The sequence below is a fragment of the Orcinus orca genome, chromosome 2 (genome assembly GCF_937001465.1).
Source record: "Orcinus orca chromosome 2, mOrcOrc1.1, whole genome shotgun sequence".
NCBI lineage: Eukaryota > Metazoa > Chordata > Mammalia > Artiodactyla > Delphinidae > Orcinus > Orcinus orca.
Window position 1 is genome coordinate 191699324 of NC_064560.1, and position 20319 is coordinate 191719642.

The 20319-nt window shown below is 51.8% G+C and overlaps 1 protein-coding gene across 3 annotated transcripts; it reads left to right on the top strand.

The window, feature by feature from the left end:
* Positions 1 to 422: 422 nt before the first annotated feature.
* Positions 423 to 15155, top strand: SERPINA5 (serpin family A member 5). 3 transcript variants are annotated; one of them, XM_049705412.1, is made up of 6 exons: positions 423 to 505; positions 6382 to 7003; positions 8338 to 8608; positions 8968 to 9115; positions 11382 to 11486; positions 15052 to 15155. In XM_049705412.1, the coding sequence occupies exons 2-6, from the start codon at positions 6397 to 6399 to the stop codon at positions 15082 to 15084; spliced, it is 1164 nt and encodes a 387-aa protein (XP_049561369.1). In that variant the 5' UTR covers positions 423 to 505; positions 6382 to 6396; the 3' UTR covers positions 15085 to 15155. The 3 variants fall into 3 exon arrangements, with proteins under 3 accessions (XP_049561369.1, XP_049561368.1, XP_004262418.3); XM_049705411.1 differs by lacking the exon at positions 15052 to 15155 and adding an exon at positions 11754 to 12392; XM_004262370.3 differs by lacking the exon at positions 15052 to 15155 and having other exon boundaries at positions 11382 to 11888.
* The last annotated feature ends 5164 nt before the right edge of the window (positions 15156 to 20319 follow it).

Consider the following 20319-nt stretch of genomic DNA (forward strand, 5'->3'; position numbering starts at 1 on the left):
TCCATCTAATTTCCACCAGGATCTGGCGACAGGGGTCCATGAATCTAGTAAGCGCACAAGACTCTGAAGAGCTTGGGTCCTCACTCCTCCAGATCTGCAGCAAATTGGCTGCAGGAAACAAAAGGATCAGCCCGGAGGAAGGGAGGAGGTTTGAGAGGATGTCTCCTTTCCTGCGTCTGGACCAGCCGGCAGCTGGTCACCTGTCCATCCTGGTCTGCCTGGGATGCTCGTGCCATTGCTGGCAGGTGGTGACTGGTGTAGGGCTTTCGGGGCAATGACGAGATGGCCCTGGTCAGAGCTCAGATGGCTTTGGCTTGGTAGGCCTAGAAGCCCTGCCAGGATAGGACAGGGCGAGGCTGGCTGGGGCGGGGCCACGGGAGGGGCGGAGTCAGGGCCCTGCTCTAGTCAGTGACAGATGCTGGCTCCAGTCCAGCCAGCCCTCCGCTCTTTACCGAGCCCAACCGACCGTCGCCTCTGCTGTGTCCACGCTCGGCCACTGGACAGAGTAAGTACAGGCACAGTGGATGGAGGGCCGTGGGCTCAGGGCCGAGGAATGGACTCTGGAGTTACGGGATTTGGAGGGCTTAGAAACTTTGGAGGTGCCCCAGGGTGAGCAGGACACAGTGGTGGGGAGGGAGCCAGGGCCTCTGGAGCAGAGAAGTGGGGGACACCCCGCCCCTTGCTGTGTGGTCTTGGGGATGGCACTAAATCTGGTCGAGCCTCAGCTTCCTCGTGGATAAGATGCAAATGATTGCACCCCTTGCATGGTGTGACTGTGAAGAGCACATCTGGTGTGTGTGGAGGCATTTTTAGTTGTCATAACTGGGGCGCGGGGGCTGCTATTGGCTTCCAGAGAGTAGAGGCCAGGGATGCTGCTGAACACCCCGCGATGCACAGGACAGCCCCCACCACAGAGAATGATCTAGCTCCAAATGCCAGCAGCGCTGAGAAACCCTGAACGGGGACAAAATGTCTGGTACCCAGGACGTGCTCGATCAACCATAGCGTCTACTCTTTTTTGTGCCTGGAACGTTGGACCTTTAGAAACCAGGGAAAATGTTCAAATATAATCTGTTTCCCTGAGATAAGGCTGCCCTGCCCAGAGGCTGCTACCCAGAGTGGTTGTCAGAGTTCCAGATGCCATTTTGCCTTTTGTTAGATAAACAAAATGTGGATGTGAAGTGAGTGAAATTTTCAGTTTTTCTAAGGATGGGGCTTTTGGCATGAAATGCAACAATAAAAGGGAAACTGCTCCCCCGGGCCAACATCCTTATTGACAGATCCAGAAACTGCAGCTTGAAGAATAAAGGGGGCGGGAGGGAACTTTGGGAGGTGATGGATGTGTTCAGGCGTTGATGGTGGTGATGGTTTCATGGATGTGTACTTCTCTCCAAACTCATCGAGTTGTCTACATTAAATATGTACAGGTTTTGGGGTGTCAGTCCAGCCTCAATAAAGTGGTTTTAAAAAAGAAAGAGAAAGGAAACTGAAGCTGAGCTATTCAAGGTCAGCTGAGTTATTCAAGGTCAGCTGGCATGTTAGCCCCAGGGCCACGAGGGCTCAGCCCGGGACGCCCAGCCTGGCTCATTCCCACGACTCGGTGGCCAGCGCGTGGTCTAACACCTCCGAACTACAGAGAAGGAGACAGGGTCCATTCATCCATCCACTCATCCATTCATTCACAGGGGTGTCTGAGCATCACCCCTTGACTGAAAGTGTCACGGCGGGACCAGCACAGATGCGGGTCCTCTCTTACAAGCACATGTTCTAGTGGGGGAGAGGCCGGAACAAGAGGGGTCAACAGCACACGCATACGTAGTTGCACTTCTGTAGCTGATGGAGCCATGAGAGAAACAATCACAGGGGCTGTTATAGAGAATAACGGCGGAGAGGGCGCGGTCACGTGTGGACAAGGTACCACCAAGAAGTGACAGTTAAGTGGAGGCCTGGACTCAGGGAGAAACTGGTCCTTGTGAGAAAGGTGGAGAAAGGGCTCCAGCGGGGAGAGCAGAGTGTGCAAGCGCCCATGGCTGGGATGGGGCTTCTGTGTTAGGAATTGAAAAAGAAGAAGTGTGCCCTGGGAGACAGAGCTGGTCGCGTGAGGCTGGGGGCAGCAAGACAGAGCCCGACTGCACGCATCCTCATGGGGTATCGTGCAAATCAGAGTTTGGTTTTACCAAGCCACTGGGCAGCAAGAATGTTCTTAGGCAGGGGAGTGGCTTGACCATGTTTGTGATTGAAGGGGATTCTTTCAGAATGTACTTATGTATGTAGAATGGCTCTCGGGCCCAGGAGAAGTGGGGTCCAGGTGAAAGAAAAAAAAAAAGGCTTCCATTAGGATGGTGGCAAGGGAAAATTGGGAGAGGCAGGCAGATTCGGAGCTAGAAACTGGCAAGCCTTGCTGATAGTCTGGAGATGGGGAGGGAGTCCCCATCCTAGGAAAGTCCCCCAGGTCACTGATTCCAGGAAGCTCTGCCCCCTGGTCTATAGGATCCAGGGGAAGTTGTGATTTTGTCTTTTGCTCTCTGCCTGGGCTCCATATCTTGTATCTATCTCCTTGCGTAATTAGCAGATAGTGGACAGACCCTTCTGAGCTGCACACCTCCCATGGCTGAGTCCAAAGTCTACCTCAGTGGGACTTTGTTGCCTAACATTTGGAATACACGCCAGCAGATTCTGGGCCTGGATGGTGGGGGACCAGGGGAAGGACTGCCCAGGGCCTGCCTACTCCATGCCCACCCTCTGTCGCCGCAAGTCCCTTTGGCCTGGGATGCCAGATAAAGTTGATCGATCTGCTCTCTTCCCTCTGACACGCGGGAGCATCTCTGCAGACACACTGGCGTCAGGGGCCCAGGAGAGGGTCAGCCAGGCCAGGCTCTGCCGGCCCGCCGCGGGGGCTGGTGTCCTGAGAGCCAGACTCACAGAGCCTGGAGCAGACTCTCCACTGGCTCAAAGTTGGCACAAAACTCTGTAAGCTGTATATTTGTACCAGAGGCCCAGGAGTGTAATGGCAAAGACTGGGCTTAGAAACTAGGAAACCTGAAATGAGCACCCCGGGCCTCCATTTTCTCAGAAGTAACCTCTCTGACCCTCTGTCTCCTCTTCCATACAGTTGTGACAAGGACACCAACTCCATGTTGCTGTGGAGGAGTGTAAATGAGCTAATTCGTGTGAACAGGTTGGGAGAGACCCAGGGATACTCACCAGCAGCTACAGAGGAGGGGGAACAATGTGTCATTCCTCAGAGCCATAAAAGGCAGCCGAGAGGCAGCGTGTACACCAGTCAGAAGAATCTGGATCTTAACCTGGTTCCATCACTCACTGGCTGGGACAAGCTTTTCCATTTTGCTAAGCCTCAGTTTATTTGGCTGTAAAATGGGGCTAATAACACTTTTGGTAAAGATGAAATGCAGTAATATTTATAGAGTGTCTAACAGGTCCTTAATAAACAGTGGATTCAATAAGAGGGAGAGAGAGAGAGCTAAATGGAGCAAGGTTTTCTGGGTCCCAAACCTGCAGCCCAGGGGAGCCAGAGGAAAGCTGAGCCCTTGCTCTCTACGGGGACTCATGGGGCGTTCAGAGAAGTGGCTCTGGCCCATCAGATCGCTGGTGTTTCAGGGGGGTCAGGCAGTGGTGGAGCCACGGCACCAGACCTCTAGGTTTTTATGAAGAAACTGAAGCCTGAGAGGGGAAGGGCCTGGCTCAAGGTCACCAGGCTGCAGGGGTGGGAGGATGGGAGACTGGAACTCTCACTCCTGCTCCCCCGCCAGCTGCCCCTGGGCTCCGTCCAAGCAGAAAACTCTTCTGTGGCCTGTAGCTATTCTTTGAAAGTATTTCTTTTAGGGTAATTATCAGCTCGGTGTTAATCTGTGTCTGGGAGCTGGGGGGTTGGTGAGCTGGACTGCTTCTTCAGCAGCTTCCTGCTACATTGATGATTCTAACACTCCACACGCTAAAGGACACAGAGATCACACCACCCACCCATGTCCTTTACAGACCTCCGTGAAGGCAAGTCTCAAAGTGGGAACAAAAAGGGAGTGTCAGCATGGGAAGCCTGTTTCTTAATTCTCTGCAGAGTAGGGGCTATCGGTGGTGACCGTGGAGGCCAAGAATACAGGATCGGAAGGCTGTGATACAGAGGAGGGGGACCAGGGATCTGGGGGAGCTAAACGGTGTGGCGGTTCAGAGCATGAGTTGTGAGGGTCAGAACTAGGTCTGAACCCTAGTAGCTTTGCCACTACTAGCAAGCAAGTCATCCTCTCTGAGCCTCAGATGACCCATCTGTAAAATGGAGCCAGTGACAGAACCTGCCTCCGTGGGCGGGTGTGAGGCTATAGCAGTTGATATATGTCAAGACAGCGCAGCACCCAGCAGTGGCGGGTGCTGGCGATGCACTCGGGCCTCCCACGGGCACGGGGACTGCTCGGGCCGCTATATTTGGTTCAGGGTAGCTGGAGGTTCTGCAGACAGAATCGTCTAAATGAAGTTCCTTTGTGGGCTCAGGTGCAGTTGGGAGGCTGGGGTGGTGAGCATGACTTGCTTGAGTCCGTCAATTTCATTCAGACAAAGACGGCCAGGACTGCTGATCCCCGAGCTCCCTGGTGTCCCCCACGCCAGCCACGTCCAATGCAGCTCTTTGGGGCTCTTTGAAGTTTGGTTTTGCGTGGGTCTGTGACTCTGTGTCTGTGCTCGCCCTGGGCCTGGGGCACCTGACGACACGGTGTCCACCGGGGGATGCACGCCAAGCGTGAGGTCTCATCAGGGGTCAGTCAGGCCACCGTGGGAATTAGTTGTCCAGCCGCCACCAGGCTGCTACGAGAGTGTGTGTGTGAAAGCATGTACCCCACGGTACAGCTGGGGAAACGGGGGTCTCGGGTGGGGCTCTGGCCAGTCGCTGCCACACCGACAACTCATACCTGGACAGCATGTCTGCACCGGGCACTGCTCCAAGCACGTTACGTATGTGGGTCATTAAAGCCCCAGCCCCTGGTGGAGGTTCTGTCACGACCTCCATTGTACAGGTGGGGCAGTGGCGTGGGTGTAACCGACTTGTACCACATCACACTTTGGAGGAAGCAGTGGGACTGGGACTTGAACCCCAGCTGCTGGGCTGCAGAGTCTCTGCACTGTTCACGGGGGTGGAAGGAGGGCTTTAGGAGGCCCGGGCACAGGAAGGATTTCTGGATGCAGAGGAGGGGTCTAGGAAGGTGGTCATGCGAGAGACTGTGGGCGGAGGACAAGGCCAGAATGATGCAGGAGCCCCCAGGGCCCACCTGAGAGGCTTTAGACAGACAAAAGGAAGCTGAGGGCCTCCTCACCTGGGGGAGACACGGAAGAAGAGATGCCTGGGGGCTCAGACAACACACATTTATGGTCTCACAGTCCTGGAGGCTGGAAGTCCAAGGTCAGCAGGGCTGGTTCCTCCTAGGGCTTCTCTCCTCGGCTTGTACGTGAATGTCTCCTCCTCCCTGTGCCCTCACATTCCTCACGTGGTCGCCCCTCAGTCTGTGTGTGTCTGTGTCCTAGTGCCCTCTTCTTATGAGGACACCAGCCACATTGCATCAGGGCCCGCTCGACCTCATTTTAACTTAATTACTTCTTGAAAGGCCCTGTCTCCAAATACAGTCACATTCTGAGGTACTGCGGGTTAGGATGTCAATGAATGGATCTGGGGGACACAATTCAGCCCATCACAGACGAGAAGGGAAGTTGGGGGGCTCACGTTAAGAGGGCGGAATTTCCTCAAGGGGGAAAGGTGCCTCTGATGACGGACAAGGATGGCTTTGAGGGGTCCTGGAGCAGCCCCTGGGGAAGGAGAGGGGGACTGATGGCGTCGTGTGTTCACTGATGAACCACAGGAGGCTGGCACGCCAGCCACCACGCCATGGAGTAGATACTCCAAATGCACAGGGACGAATCCAGCAGTGTGACAGGGGCCACGGCGGGTAGCTGCCCCGAGCTCAGGCAAGGACACGAGGTCTTGCAAATGCTACACCCAGGGAAGGAAGTGAGGGTTAGGGGCCATGTATGGAAACAGGCTGCCAGGGCCCGGTAACCTCAGGGACGCTAACCCGGCCGAACACGGGCGAACCCTCCGCCCCACGGCCCATCCCCCTGTGACGCGTACCTCGACGTGGGTGAGGGAGGCTTCTCGCCTTGGGGGCCAGTCCCCACGTGGGATCTCTCCCCTCCGTCTGGTGCTTGCTCTCCCCACCCACCGATGCCCATGTCCTCGAGTCTCTGTGCTGCAGTCCCTCCCGCGCTACCTAAACGCTCATTCGCAGCCTCTCCGGTTCAGCATCGCCCTTTGAGGCTGCTGCTTGATGGTGCCGCCTCCCGGAATGGCAGCCTTGCTTGTGACCTGCCCACCCTCCCTTTCAGGCCTGGGCAGCCACGATGCGGCTCCGTTTACTCCTGTGCCTGGTACTCCTGAGCCCGCGGATGGCCGCCCTGCGCCGACCCCAGAAGAAGAGAGTTCAGGAGCTGTCGCCCGCAGTTGCCACGGTGGCCCCTGGCAGCCGGGACTTTGTCTTCGACCTCTACAGGGCCTTGGCCGCAGCTGCCCCCGACCAGAACATCTTCTTCTCCCCTCTGAGCATCTCCGTGAGCCTGGCCATGCTCTCCCTGGGGGCGCGGTGCAACACGAAGGCGCAGGTGCTGGCGGGCCTGGGCCTCAGCTCCCAGGAGGGCCAGGAGGAGGAGCTCCACAGCGCCTCCCAGCGGCTGCTGTGGGAGCTCGAGCGGCCCAGAGACGGCCTCCAGCTGAGCCTCGGCAACGCCCTGTTCACCAAGCCCGCGGTGCCCATGGAGGAGGCCTTCCTGGGCGCCATAAGGACGCTGTACCTGGCAGACACTTTCCCCACCGACTTTGAGGACCCTGAAGGGGCCCAGAAGCAGATCAATGATTACGTGGCAAAGCAAACGAAAGGCAAGATTGTGGACTTGGTTAAGGGCCTGGATGGCACTGAGGTCATGGTCATAGTGAATTACATTTTCTTTAAAGGTAAGGCCCTGAGCTTTCTCTTTTAAGATGCTTTTGTCAAAAAACAAAACCAAGCCAATTCCCGCACCCATGAAAGAGTGGGAGTGGATTTATTCTTTTCTGATCCCTGTTGATAGACTGAAGCCAACAGCAGCTGGGTGAGACAGTGTCTTCTTACTGCATAAGGTGGAGTGAAAGACCCCGGATGCTGTTTCCTCCACTGGGGAAGAGCTGGTTCCTGTTTGTGCCCCTGGGGGCACTTAAAGCAACAGCTTCCACAGAGGCTCTGAAGCATGAGTTTTGCAAGGCCACGATGCCAGAGAAACTGACAGCATGGCTACTCAGGGCAGGACTGTGGGCCTTAGAAGGGCCTTAGGGCATTTCCCAGATGCTCCCTGGTACCCGTATCCTCCTAGGGGCTGTTTCCTCAACCGAGAAATCCTGGGACAAGAGCCTGTTCCCCTGAACAGTCCTCTCCCCCCTCCCCAAGAGCTGACCCCCCCATCTTTATCTCCCTGGCATTGCTTGTAAATATCCCTACTCATCTCAGCTTGTACACCTGCTTCTCCTTCTAGATACTGAGCCGCTGAGCACCCTGCGCGGGGCCTGCTGGGGCTGGGGAGGGGCAGGGAGGGAAAAGGATAGAGGAAAATAGTTAAACTGTTAACCAAGCCCCCCTCTTCCCGTGGTCACAGATGGTGAGTGTCAGGCTTGGGCTCTGAGATTTCTTGTCCCTGGTCCAGGGCTAGGCTGCAGAGGACAGCTGTGAAATAATCTAAGTGGGGCGTGCGGGAGGGACCTCTAGTTGATCGCCAGTAAGAAAATGGAAACAATTACTTGTCCCACTTTGAACAAAATGTCCCGAGCAGACAAAGCAAGAAGCATAATCACAGACTTCTCAGCAGGAAAAATCATGTTTTTGCAGGAACCTTTCCAACCTTTCTCCCAAACCCAGATTGAGATCAAATATTGGGAAAAGACGGAAAAAGAGAATAGCTCACCCAGATGTAGTGTAGCTTTGTCAGCCGTACATATTAGTTACCCTTTTCACTGGGATGTTTGACCTTGAGTAGAAACATCAGAGATTCAGACAAACGACATTAGGGGTGAAGGGTCTCTGAAGACACGAAAACCAACCTCCTCGTTTTGCAAATGTGGAAATAAAGCCCCACAAAACGTTCAAGCCTGTCCCCCGAATTAGGAAGTGGCTTGTCTTTATATTCAAGAGGTTTGGCAGTCACTTCTGCCCATAAGACTGCTCCAGAGAGGATGCTGTCTGTTTGGTAGGTTTAGTGTCTGCACACTTTTCATTGGCAGCTGAGAATGTTTAATTCCTTTTCCATTTTAATCTTTAGCTAAGTGGGAGACAAGCTTCAACCGCAAAAGCACCCACGAGCAGGACTTCCACGTGACCTCAGAGACGGTGGTGCGGGTACCCATGATGAAACGAGAAGATCAGTTTTACTACCTCCTGGACCGAAACCTCTCCTGCAGGGTGGTAGGGGTCCCCTACCAAGGGAACGCCACCGCCTTCTTCATTCTCCCCCGCGAGGGCGGGATGGGACAGGTGGAAAATGGCCTGACAGAGAAAACACTGAGGAAGTGGCTCAGGATGCCCATGAAGAGGTATTCTTCACACTAGTCCAGGGCCAGCCTGCTGCTGCACACCTGCAGGGCCACACGGCAGTGGTGGGAGAACTCACCTGGCCTGGGAGCTGCCTCCCAGCCCAGAGGCATCATGTGAAGTCCCAGCCCTCTGGCCTGACCCAGATAGAGGGACCAGGGCTGGAAGCTGGGTTTTCTGGTGGGGCCGTCAGAGTGGGCAGTGACCTCTGGGGGCAGCCCAGGTCCAAGTGTAGAGTAGGATGGGTTCCATTGTAGGCAGCGTGCTGGAGGAGCATTATGAAACCAAGAGGAGATGGCAGGAATGTGAGCTCAGGGAGCCAGTGCTCTGGGAGAGTCCAAGAAAGGTCTTCTCTCTCCAGGCAGCTTGAGCTTCACCTACCCAAGTTCTCCATTGAGGGCTCCTATCAGCTGGAGAAAGTCCTCCCCAAGCTGGGGATCAGAGATGTCTTCACCTCCTATGCTGACCTGACCGGCATCTCCAACCATTCCAACATCCAGGTGTCTGAGGTGAGCCCAGAAGCTCCTGAGCACCTGCTTTCAGAAATTCCTATCCTATCCTATCGTATCCTATCCTATCGTATCCTATCCTATCCTATCCTATCCTATCTTATCCTATCCTATCCTATCTTATCCTATCCTATCTTATCCTATCCTATCCTATCTTATCCTATCCTATCCTATCCTATCTTATCCTATCCTATCCTATCCTATCCTATCCTACCTTATCCTATCCTATCTTATCCTATCCTATCCTATCCTATCCTACCTTATCCTATCCTATCCTATCCTATCCTATCTTATCCTATCCTATCTTATCCTATCCTATCTTATCCTATTCTATCCTATCCTATCTTATCCTATCCTATCTTATCCTATCCTATCCTATCATATCCTATCTTATCCTATCCTATCTTATCCTATCCTATCTTATCCTACCCTATCTTATCCTATCCTATCCTATCCTATCCTACCTTATCCTATCCTATCTTATCCTATCCTATCCTATCCTATCCTACCTTATCCTATCCTATCCTATCCTATCTTATCCTATCCTATCTTATCCTATCCTATCCTATTCTATCCTATCCTATCCTATCCTATCCTATCTTATCCTATCCTATCCTATCCTATCCTATCCTATCTTATCCTATCCTATCTTATCCTATCCTATCTTATCCTACCCTATCCTATCCTATCCTATCTTATCCTACCTTATCCTATCCTATCCTATCCTATCCTATCCTATCCTATCCTATCTTATCCTATCCTATCTTATCCTATCCTATCTTATCCTATTCTATCCTATCCTATCTTATCCTATCCTATCTTATCCTATCCTATCCTATCATATCCTATCTTATCCTATCCTATCTTATCCTATCCTATCTTATCCTACCCTATCTTATCCTATCCTATCCTATCCTATCCTACCTTATCCTATCCTATCTTATCCTATCCTATCCTATCCTATCCTATCCTATCCTATCTTATCCTATCCTATCCTATCCTATCCTATCCTATCCTATCTTATCCTATCCTATCTTATCCTATCCTATCTTATCCTATCCTATCCTATCCTATCTTATCCTATCCTATCCTATCCTATCCTATCTTATCCTATCCTATCTTATCCTATCCTATCTTATCCTACCCTATCTTATCCTATCCTATCCTATCCTACCTTATCCTATCCTATCTTATCCTATCCTATCCTATCCTATCCTATCCTACCTTATCCTATCCTATCCTATCCTATCCTATCTTATCCTATCCTATCTTATCCTATCCTATCTTATCCTATTCTATCCTATCCTATCTTATCCTATCCTATCCTATCTTATCCTATCCTATCCTATCCTATCCTATCTTATCCTATCCTATCTTATCCTATCCTATCCTATCCTATCTTATCCTATCCTATCCTATCCTATCCTATCTTATCCTACCCTATCTTATCCTATCCTATCCTACCTTATCCTATCCTATCTTATCCTATCCTATCCTATCCTATCCTATCCTATCTTATCCTATCCTATCCTATCCTATCCTATCCTATCTTATCTTATCCTATCCTATCCTATCCTATCCTATCCTATCCTATCCTATCTTATCCTATCCTATCCTATCCTATCCTATCCTATCCTATCCTATCTTATCCTATCCTATCTTATCCTATCCTATCCTATCTTATCCTATCCTATCTTATCCTATCCTATCCTATCCTATCCTACCTTATCCTACCCTATCTTATCCTATCCTATCCTATCCTATCCTATTCCATCCCATTCCTCATTCCAAATCCTTTCTCTCTCTCTCTCCTCTTTTCCCTCAGGAAGCAAAGGTTTCACTTTGCATCTTGTCCTCTGAACAATGGGAAACCCTACCCAGCACTGTGCCTTGGGGGAAGGTGTCTTGTCTGAAGCAATCAAAACTAAGAATTGGATGCTAGCTCCTTCACTGACCAGCTGGTGTGTGAAGGAGCTAGCATCCTCCAGCAATTACTCGACCTCTCTGAGCCTCCTTTCTCTCTATAAACTTGGAGAGTCACACCCTTGCTGCTAGATGCAGTGAGAATTCAATGAAAGACACGCATGCGCTCACCTGTAAGCCGTGGTGCGCAGTAGTTGTTCAATCACATCATCTCCTATCTGCTTCATGGCTCAGGAGCACAGAAACTTTCACAGTGATGCTGCTGGCAGAAACTTGTCCGTTTTCCCCTGATGGCATCTCCCAGCCCCTGGTGGCTCGGTGACGCCTGATGTCTCCCCTGCAGATGGTTCACAAAGCCATGGTGGAGGTGGACGAGTCGGGAACCCAAGCGGCTGCAGCCACGGGGACAATCTTCATGTTCAGATCTGCCCGGATGAGCTCTCAAAAGGTAGTATTCAACAGGCCCTTTCTGATGCTCATTGTGGAGAACAACAAACACATCCTTTTCCTCGGCAAAGTGACTCGCCCTTGAGATGGGCATTTCTCCTGAAAGGCACGGGCTTCCATAGTGGAAGATGAGGGTGCACTATGGCCATGTATCTGCTGGGAGCTGGTGATATACACAGGTTTAATTGACTAATGAGGCTTCCACAAATAATAATAATAACAATAACATTGAAATACTGATGATTGCTTCTTTCCACACGATTGCAAGACGGGTGCTTTGGAGAACATTTGGTTTTGCTCTCACCTTTCATCCATGGAGACTAGCACTGAGATCCAGAGAAGCCACACAGCATGCCAGTGGCAGAGAGAAGCTCAGAATCCAATCCAGGATTGTTCCAGTAGATATTTCTACCAGGAAGCATATTCCCAAGCCTAGTTCCCCACCTGTCTGTAATACCAGCTACCAGTTTGCCATGGTTTGGAAAGGACACTGGAATGGGGGTATGAAGTGGGGCTTCTGTCCCAGCTGTGTGACATTGGGTAATACTGTCACTCTCTGGACTTCGGTTTCCCCACGTATACGATGAAGGGTCAGGTCAAGGACTGGAGGATCCTTGAAATCATATAAAAAGTGTAGAATGTTCCCCACAAATCAGGTGATTTCAATGCATCCAAGTGCCACCCATCTTTTAAGGAAAGCAGGTGGACGGCAGGGTGGACACGGCCATCCCAGGTTTGTACCGTACTGTGGGTACATTTACAACCTCGTGGGCTTGGCTGGGGGTGGGAGAATGGAGGCCTGTTGCAAATACTAGAGTATCAGTTGAAGACCCTGATGACTAACTGTGGATTTTAGTGTCAGCAATAACAATAAAGCATTTTGCAAACACTGGGTGTCATTGTCCTTCTGGAAGTAGCTCTGGGAACAGCAACATTAATAGCTTATGTTCCAGGACTGATGCTAGGAGCTTAATCTGAATGGTTGCACTTACCCCTCACAATATCCTGTACCAGGCAGGCACTCCTCTTATCCCCACTTTACAGATAGGGACGGTGAAGCTTGTAGAGAACAGGTAATATACCTAGTCTCACAGCTCCTTGGTGGTGGAGGCAGGATTTGACCCCAGGAGTGTGGCCCCCGGACCACCCTCTCAGCCCCGGGCTCTGCCGCAGAGGAGACATGAGCCAGAAACAGAAGCCCAGGTCAAGTGCATCCGGGCACCAGCTCCCTTGTCATCCAGGTAGGCTCACTCTCCTCCTTCACGAAACCCACCATGCTTCCTTGTCTATCAAATAAAGGGGATTGGACCCTTTCAAGAATCAATGAATGAATGAGTGAATGAGTCCTTCACTCAGTCTCAGACTTTCCCCTAATTAGCTGCCCCCAAGTCTGACCCCTGAGTGCCTGTCGCCCCACCTTACATGCCCAAAGCTTGCTTTCCATGAACCTGCGGCCAGCACTCTGACCCCAGAGACTGGACTGTGTGGGTGCCCCTTAGAACTAACGGGGTCAGAACCCCAAGCTCTGACCACCCCTCAAAGTACTGAGCATCTACTATATGCCAGCAGTGGGGATACTTTGCATCTGTGATGTCGTTAATCCTTCAGCAACCCTGTAAGGTCAACCTCAGCGTCCTCATTTCACAGAGGGCAACATAAGTGCTTGCCCAGAGCCCCCCTGCTGGTGACAGTGTAAGGCCCAGGCTCGGGGACCCAGATGGCACAGATGTCGGCCGGCGGCAGGGTAGATGGCTGCAACCAGAGCCAGACGCCTTGTCTGCGTTTTTGCTTTGGGCTTGGGAAGCTCTGGAGGATGGGACCTCCTCATGGAGCCAGACCCGCTCCTGTGTGCCTTTTCCTTTCGCAACACCTGGTCTTTTTTGGCAAATATTTTTCTCAGAGTTTACTCAGCCAGTCCAAGGTCAGGGGGAGGTCCTGGCTGTGCCATGTGTGTAAGGCCAAGGTCCAGCGCTATCTAAAGTTCACTCAGCAAACAGTCACAAAACAGCTCCCGTGTGGGGATCGGGCCGGGCTCAGGGCAGCCGATTTGGGGTATCATGGAAGGAAGCTCTGAGCTGGGAGTCACGGCAGGTCATGTAAGTCAATTGTCACACGATCCTGGGCTGAACAAACTGATAGAGCAACTCAGAGAGAGAGAAAGAGAGTTAACTTCTGAGGTCTCAGGGAAGGTTTTGCTGAAGAAGTGACTCTGAGCTGATCTTGAAGAGCATGTAGGGCTTCACAGACAGCAGACTTGGGAACAGAGCTGGGACTTCCAGGCCAAGGGAACAGCTGGAGAGAGCATGAGGCTGAGTGAGCTACAGTGTGGATGGGAAATTGTGGAGACTTCAGCCTGGACCAGGGCAGGGAGTGGGAAGGAGAGCAAGGAGGAAAGAGGGGACAGTGCTTGCGGTCCAGTGACAGGGACTCTGCACATGAGGCCCAGGTTTTGTCTCCTTTCTCCTCCTGATTTCAGGGTAGTTTGGCCATCCACGCCACACCTAAATCATTCCCTGGACCTCTTCCTGCCCCTCACTCTCCCATCTGTGCATACCATAGATGCTTCACTCATCCCCCTAGGGGGCGCTCACACCCATCCACACCTGCTTCTCCATCAGCCCCGCCTGCCCCTCCCTGGGATAGACCTCATTCATCAGGTGAGATAAAGTACCAGGTCTGTCAGAGCCCACATGATAGGCATGGCTGTCCCCCTCAGGACCCCCTTTCTTAGCCGCCGTATTCATTTACTAGGGCTGCCATAACAAAGTCCCACAGACGGAGTGGCTTAACAACATAAATGTATTATCTTACAGTCCTGGAGGCTGGAAGTCTGAGATCAAGGTGTCATCAGGGCTGGTTCCTTCTGAGGGCTCTCTTTTGTGTTTGTAGATGACCGTCTTCTCTCTGTGTCCTCACATGGGCTTCCCTGGGTGTGTGTATGTCTGTGTCCAAATCTTCTCATCTCCCAATCTCCACCAGTCATATTGGATTGGGGCCCACCCTAATTTTAACTTAATCATCTCTTTAAAGATGCCATCTCCGATTCCAGTCACATTCTGCAGTACTGGGGGTTAGGACTTCAACATAGGAATTTAGGGGAACACAATCCGACCCATAGCAGTCACCCCACCTTTGAGTTTCTTGGAAGCTGTTGCCAAGTTCATTCGTGTTCTTAGGAACCCACTTTCATTTCCCTCTCTGACCACGTGCACTCTGAGGCCCTCCCTGTGTGGACTCCACTGCTGCCAGAAAGTGGAGGAACAGGGCTAGGGCCCAGGACTCCTTCCTCCACCTCTCCCTGCAGAAACCCACACCAAAAAGAATGAACTTGGTCTCCAGAGGAAGCACTTCATGCCCCATTAAACAGCCTTGCCCAGACTACACTTGTTTATTTAGCCCTTTCATCCAAAGGCCATTGCTCATGGGGTGCCTACAGGGAATCAGGCAAGGAGCTAGTAAAAGGGTGTAATGTTGAGCCCAGCAGATGCGGGCTTAGGCAATAACCAGGTATACAAACAAATGAGCAGAATTACAAACTCTGATGAGGGTAATTCTTTTGTCCACAGATGTTTATTGAATATCCCCTGGCACTGCTCTAGGTGCTGGAGATAAATGAAGAAAACAACAAAGATCTCTGCTCTGGAGGAACTATATTCTAGTATGGAGTGACCATAACAAAAAAAATAACAAAGAATAAAAAAGAAAAGTAAAATACATCACATGTCAGTTGATGGCAAGTGCTATGGAGTGTGAGTTTGACAATTAGAGCAGGAAGTAAAGAATAGTAGTGCTAGGTGGAGAGACCTGACATCCACGACCTTGGGTGAAATACCTTGACTGTGTGGTCAAGGTCAACTTCACCAGTGGTATGTTGTGTTATCATCTTGTTTCTTCTGATATGGGGTGATGAGAAGGGAGCATTGCCTCAGTGGGATCTTCCCCCAAACACATAACCTCACTCTGATCATGAGAAAATATCATACAGACCCCAACTGAGGGACATTCAACAAAATACCTGACCAGCAGTACTCTTCAAAAGTGCCAAGATTATGCAAAACAAGGAAAGCCTGATGCTATGAACTGAAGGTTTGTGTTCCCTCAAAATTCACATGTTGAAATCCTCACCCCCAGTGTGATGGTATTAGAAGGTGGTGTCATGGGGAGGTGACTAGGTCATGAGGATGGAGCCTTCATGAACGGGATTAGTGCCCTTAAAAGAGACCCCAGATGGGCTTCCCTGGTGGTGCAGTGGTTGAGAGTCCGCCTGCCAATGCAGGGGACGTGGGTTCATGCCCTGATCCGGGAAGATCCCACATGCCGCAGAGCGGCTGGGCCCGTGAGCCATGGCCGCTGAGCCTGCATGTCCGGAGCCTGTGCTCCACAACGGGAGAGACCACAACAGTGAGAGGCCCGCGTACCAGAAAAAAAAAAAAAAAAAAAGAGACCCCAGAGGTGAGGGTTGTGGTGTGATGAATTGGGAGATTGGGATTGACATGTATACACCGATGTGTATAAAATGGATGACTAATAAGAAAAAAAATTAAAACAAACAAAAAAAGAAAAAAAGAGGCCCCAGGGCTTTCTCTTGCTTCTTCCCATGTGTGGACACGAGCAGAAGAGAGCCCTCACCTGGCCATGCTGGTTCCCGGATCTCCAGCCTGGACGCCCAGCCTTCAAAACTGTAAAGAGTAGATTTCCACCACTTACAAGCCACTCGGCCTGTGGTATTTTGTTATGGCAGCTGGGACAAATTAAGACTCCTGAGAAACTGTCACAGGCCAGGTAAAACTAAGGAGACCCGGAAACTAAGTGTAATGTGGTTTCTTGGATGGGATCCTGGAGAAGAAAAGGGACATTAGTGGAAAAAGTGAAATCCAAATGACTCTATACAGTAAAAAGGCTCACTCCTTAGTTTTCAGAAATGTACTGTGGCTCTGTAAGATGCTTATGTCGCAGGAGCTCTCTGCACCGTCATTACCACTTTTCTGTACATCTAAAATTGTTTCAAACTAGAAAGTTGACTTTTTTTAGTGAAACGTTAAAAAAAAAAGTAGGGAAGAGCATAGGTGTGGGGTTAGGGTTGTGAAGGCAGAATCAGGAGACCAGTTAAGGAGGAGAACAGGGCGCTAAGAGAGATAGCCAAGGACTTTCTACAGCTGGGGCTCCAGAGGGAGCTCTGGGGTGGTGGCATTGAAGCCAAGAGCTGAGGGACAAGCAGGAGTGAACGGAGCGAACGTTACTTGCGCACAATGTGAGCGAAGAAGACCCAGAGGTGGGAGAGTGTGTCCTGTTCACGGAACTGACGGGACACGGGTGGCTGGAGCCTGGGAGGCTCGCTCTTCACCAGCACCTGTTAGGCTGTGCAGGGTGCTGGGGGCGGGGGAGGCACTCCTAACACTGGGTAGCACTTGGATGCCACCTACTGCGTGCCTGGCACTCTTCTAAGCCCTCTGCATACATCGTCTCAGTTAATGAAGAGGCAGAGAGGCACCTGTGCAAGGGGCTGGGATGGCAAGTGGGTGACGTCAGTGACCTTCTCCTGTTTCCTAGAGAGCTGCACCCCAAAGTGGCTATCTGCCACCAATCCCCAAGGAACGAGGTGGGAACGAGGTGGCCCTGAGGTGGCAACATCTACAGACGCAAAAGCGCTTTGGCTACTTGGGAGAATCCAGTACGAGAGACCACATGCCATTCCTGATGGTGATTTTCTGTGAAGACGCAGAGTACAGATAACGAAATGCTCCTACACACGCCCGCATTGCTAACTCGCCCATATGTGCACACGTGGGTGCACACAGCCTTCTGGAGATGGGTGGCTTCTCAGCAGCTACTACAGCTGCAGCCTCTGGTTGTACCAGAGCATTCGTTGTGTACCTGAGCAGGGTGGGGCGGGAGGGATGGTGCTCAGAGTCTTCCCCTCTCTGTGCTCCTGCTTCTCCATCAGTCTCCCAGAGAGGCTGCTATGAACCATTCGTGGCTTTGATCAACAGGTACATTTCCTTCACAGATGTTAAGGGACCCGAGCGGGGTGGGGGTGGGTTGGGCTGGGGGTTGGGAAGATGGGTTTGGTGGGCGTGGGGTAAAGGAGTATGGGACAAGGGCCCGGCCTCTGCTCCCAGGTGTGCTGAGCAAACACATGTGTCCATTTCCCCCACTGCCCGATGGAGTGATGGTAACGGGGCTGTTTGAAGGCTTGGAGGAAACCAGACAGGGGAAGGGGCCCTGACCCTACAGCAGCATTTCTCAGACTGTGACCAGCATCACCCAGGGAGCTTGTTAGAAATGCCTATTCCTGGCCCTTACCCGAAGAATCAGCATGTTTAACGACCCCCCCTCAGGATTCGGATGCACAGGCAGACAGAAGACCACGGGGTTTCCGATGTGGCTCGGGCCGCAGGGAATCTGCGCCCCATCCTCCGTGCAGCTGCCACCATCCGGCTTCAGGGCCTGAAGACTCTTATACGCTACACCCCTAGGGTCCAGACACTCTTTAGTATTAGGCATTTCTCCAGCTAGTCCTTGTCGAGCCACAGCTGGTAATAAACACAAACCCAGGCACATCCTCAGGACTCTGCCCAGAGGTCCATCCGTGGTGGAGATTTCCTGACTCCCCCAGACCATTTCTGGTCCCCCCCACGCACCCCTCCCTCCCTCCACCACTTCCCACACTGTATAGTTATCATCTCTCTATGTTTCTGTGTCTCTCACACACCAGGAAATCCCTGAGGGTTCGCCCCGGCGCCTGGCACAGGCCTTGGCCCAAAGTGCCCTCAACAAATGTTGGGTGAGTGAATGAAGGGGCCAAGTGGGAGGCCGCAGAAGACTCTATGCCTCTGCAAGTCCTCAGGCCACTGCCTAAGACCCCCTATTCCTTGAGCCCTGGACCCCTACCCGAGGGCATCGTGCAGGTGGGGCTGCTAATAACATATAGGACACCCAGATAAATATGAATTCCAGATAATGAATCATTTTTTAGCATAAGTATGTCCCAGGAATTGTGGGGTAGGTCCCAGGAATTCGTTTGCCAAATCTAGCAGCTCTGTCTGTAGGGAACAAGGGTGAGCGAGAAGCAGCCATCCCCACAGCCAAAAGCCAACAGTGCTCCCTGCAGAGCTGAGGGGAAGTCACATCATGGGGACAGCAGGCAAAGGCTCTTGCTGTAAGGGGAGTGGGAACGGGTTTGGAGGAGTCAGAGGAGGGGCTATTCCACCAGGAAGGACCAGGGGGGGGCTTCCTGCCACATGCTGTGCAGCCCTAGGTGTAACAAAGTGGTTGACTCATGGGTGATTGCATCAAACTGAAGCCTGAGACAGAATGTTCTCAGAGGTCCCCTTGTTTATAAAGGGAGTTGAAACCCTCCCTTCCCCTGGCATGAGTTGAGGGACCTGTGGGCTCTGCAGGGACAGCTCTACACTCAGGAATGTGCTTGGGGACCTGGTGCTGGTGTCCCAGCTGCAGAGGTGGGCAGGTCCAGACCACGTGGGTGCTGCTGGACCAGAAGATGGAAGGGAGGCCTGGGGTTGGAGGTGGGGACTTCAAACACAAGAGTGCCCTGAAGAGCCTGTATCCCTAAAGATGTTCTGGGGACCTTGCAGAAAACAGACTGGGAAGGAGCAGGCAGGGAGGAGTGCAGACAACCCAGTGGTCACTCACACAGGGAGCAGTGCCAGGAGCTGGGACCAGAGTGTGGGCAGCAGAGATGGAGAATAAGAAGTGGTTTCCAGGGATGTGGAAGTGGGAGATCTTGCCCCTCACTAAAGGGGAGGCTGGAGGAGGGAGGATGACTCCAGGTTCCTGGCTGAGCTGGGAAGACAGAGGCAATGTTCACTGAGATGGGGAGCAGAGAACAGTGGGGTGGGGGGTTATTTAGGGCATAGTCAGTGGGATAGATCACCAAAGAGAGAAGCCAAGGAGGAGCTATGTCAGAATTCTGGTTACCAGAAATCTCTGAAACATGGAGAGAGCTACAGCACCCCAGGTAAGAGGCAGGAGGTGATTGATGTGACAGGAGACCACCTGCGAAGGAGAGTGGAGAGCCCTGTGATATAGGAGAGGGTCTCAGGCCAGACCAGGCTGCCGAGGGGGTACAGGAGGAAGTGGAGTGCATGCGAGGGCTTCTGGGCAACAGCACCCACATTAGCCAAGAGTCCCGCAGCCTGCAGGTGACTTCATGCTCCAGGGTCCCTAAAGTCAGAAACTATTACTGTCCTCGTGTTACTGAACCAAACTTGGGTCTGCTTGCCCATGGGCAATGAACCAGTCTGACACCAGGTTGTGGTAGAGGAAAGTGCAGCATTTATTGCAGGCACCAAGCAAGGAGTAAGGCAGCTAGTGCTCAAAAGACCGGAAACTCCCTGATGGCTTTCAGGGAAATGTTTTTAAAGACAAGGGGAGGGGAGGGGGTTGTGGGGTACGTGATCAGCTCATGGACACTCTTCTGATTGGTTGGTGGTGAGGTAATTTGGAGTCAACATCATCAACCTTCTGGTTCAACTGGTCTGGGGTCTATGTGCTAATGGGCAGCTTCCACCTGCTGGAGTTTCAGTATCTGCAAAATAACTCAAAGGATATGGCTCAGAATATTATCTACAGCCCTTGAGGAGGAACTAAAGATCCTTGATTTTGTTTAACGGCTAAACTATGGTTATTTTGTCTTGCTTGACTGTTTTCCTTTGCTTCTGCATTTTCTCACTTCTCTGATTAAATTTATTCTTTGGAACTCGGGGAAGGCCTAGGAGGCTAAAGTTTTTCTACACACCAGAGGCAGGTGGAGGACATGGTGTGGTCTGTCCCAGGAAGACACCTTAGGATCCTGCTCCGTTACACACATTTTC

Bases quoted from the DNA above. Each gene is read 5' to 3' on its own strand.
- SERPINA5 (XM_049705411.1), top strand. From the start codon at position 6,397: ATGCGGCTCCGTTTACTCCTGTGCCTGGTACTCCTGAGCCCGCGGATG. The intron at 8,609-8,967 runs GTATTCTTCACA...TTCTCTCTCCAG, and splicing joins CTCAGGATGCCCATGAAGAG to GCAGCTTGAGCTTCACCTAC. The intron at 11,487-11,753 runs GTAGTATTCAAC...CACGATTGCAAG, and splicing joins CCCGGATGAGCTCTCAAAAG to ACGGGTGCTTTGGAGAACAT.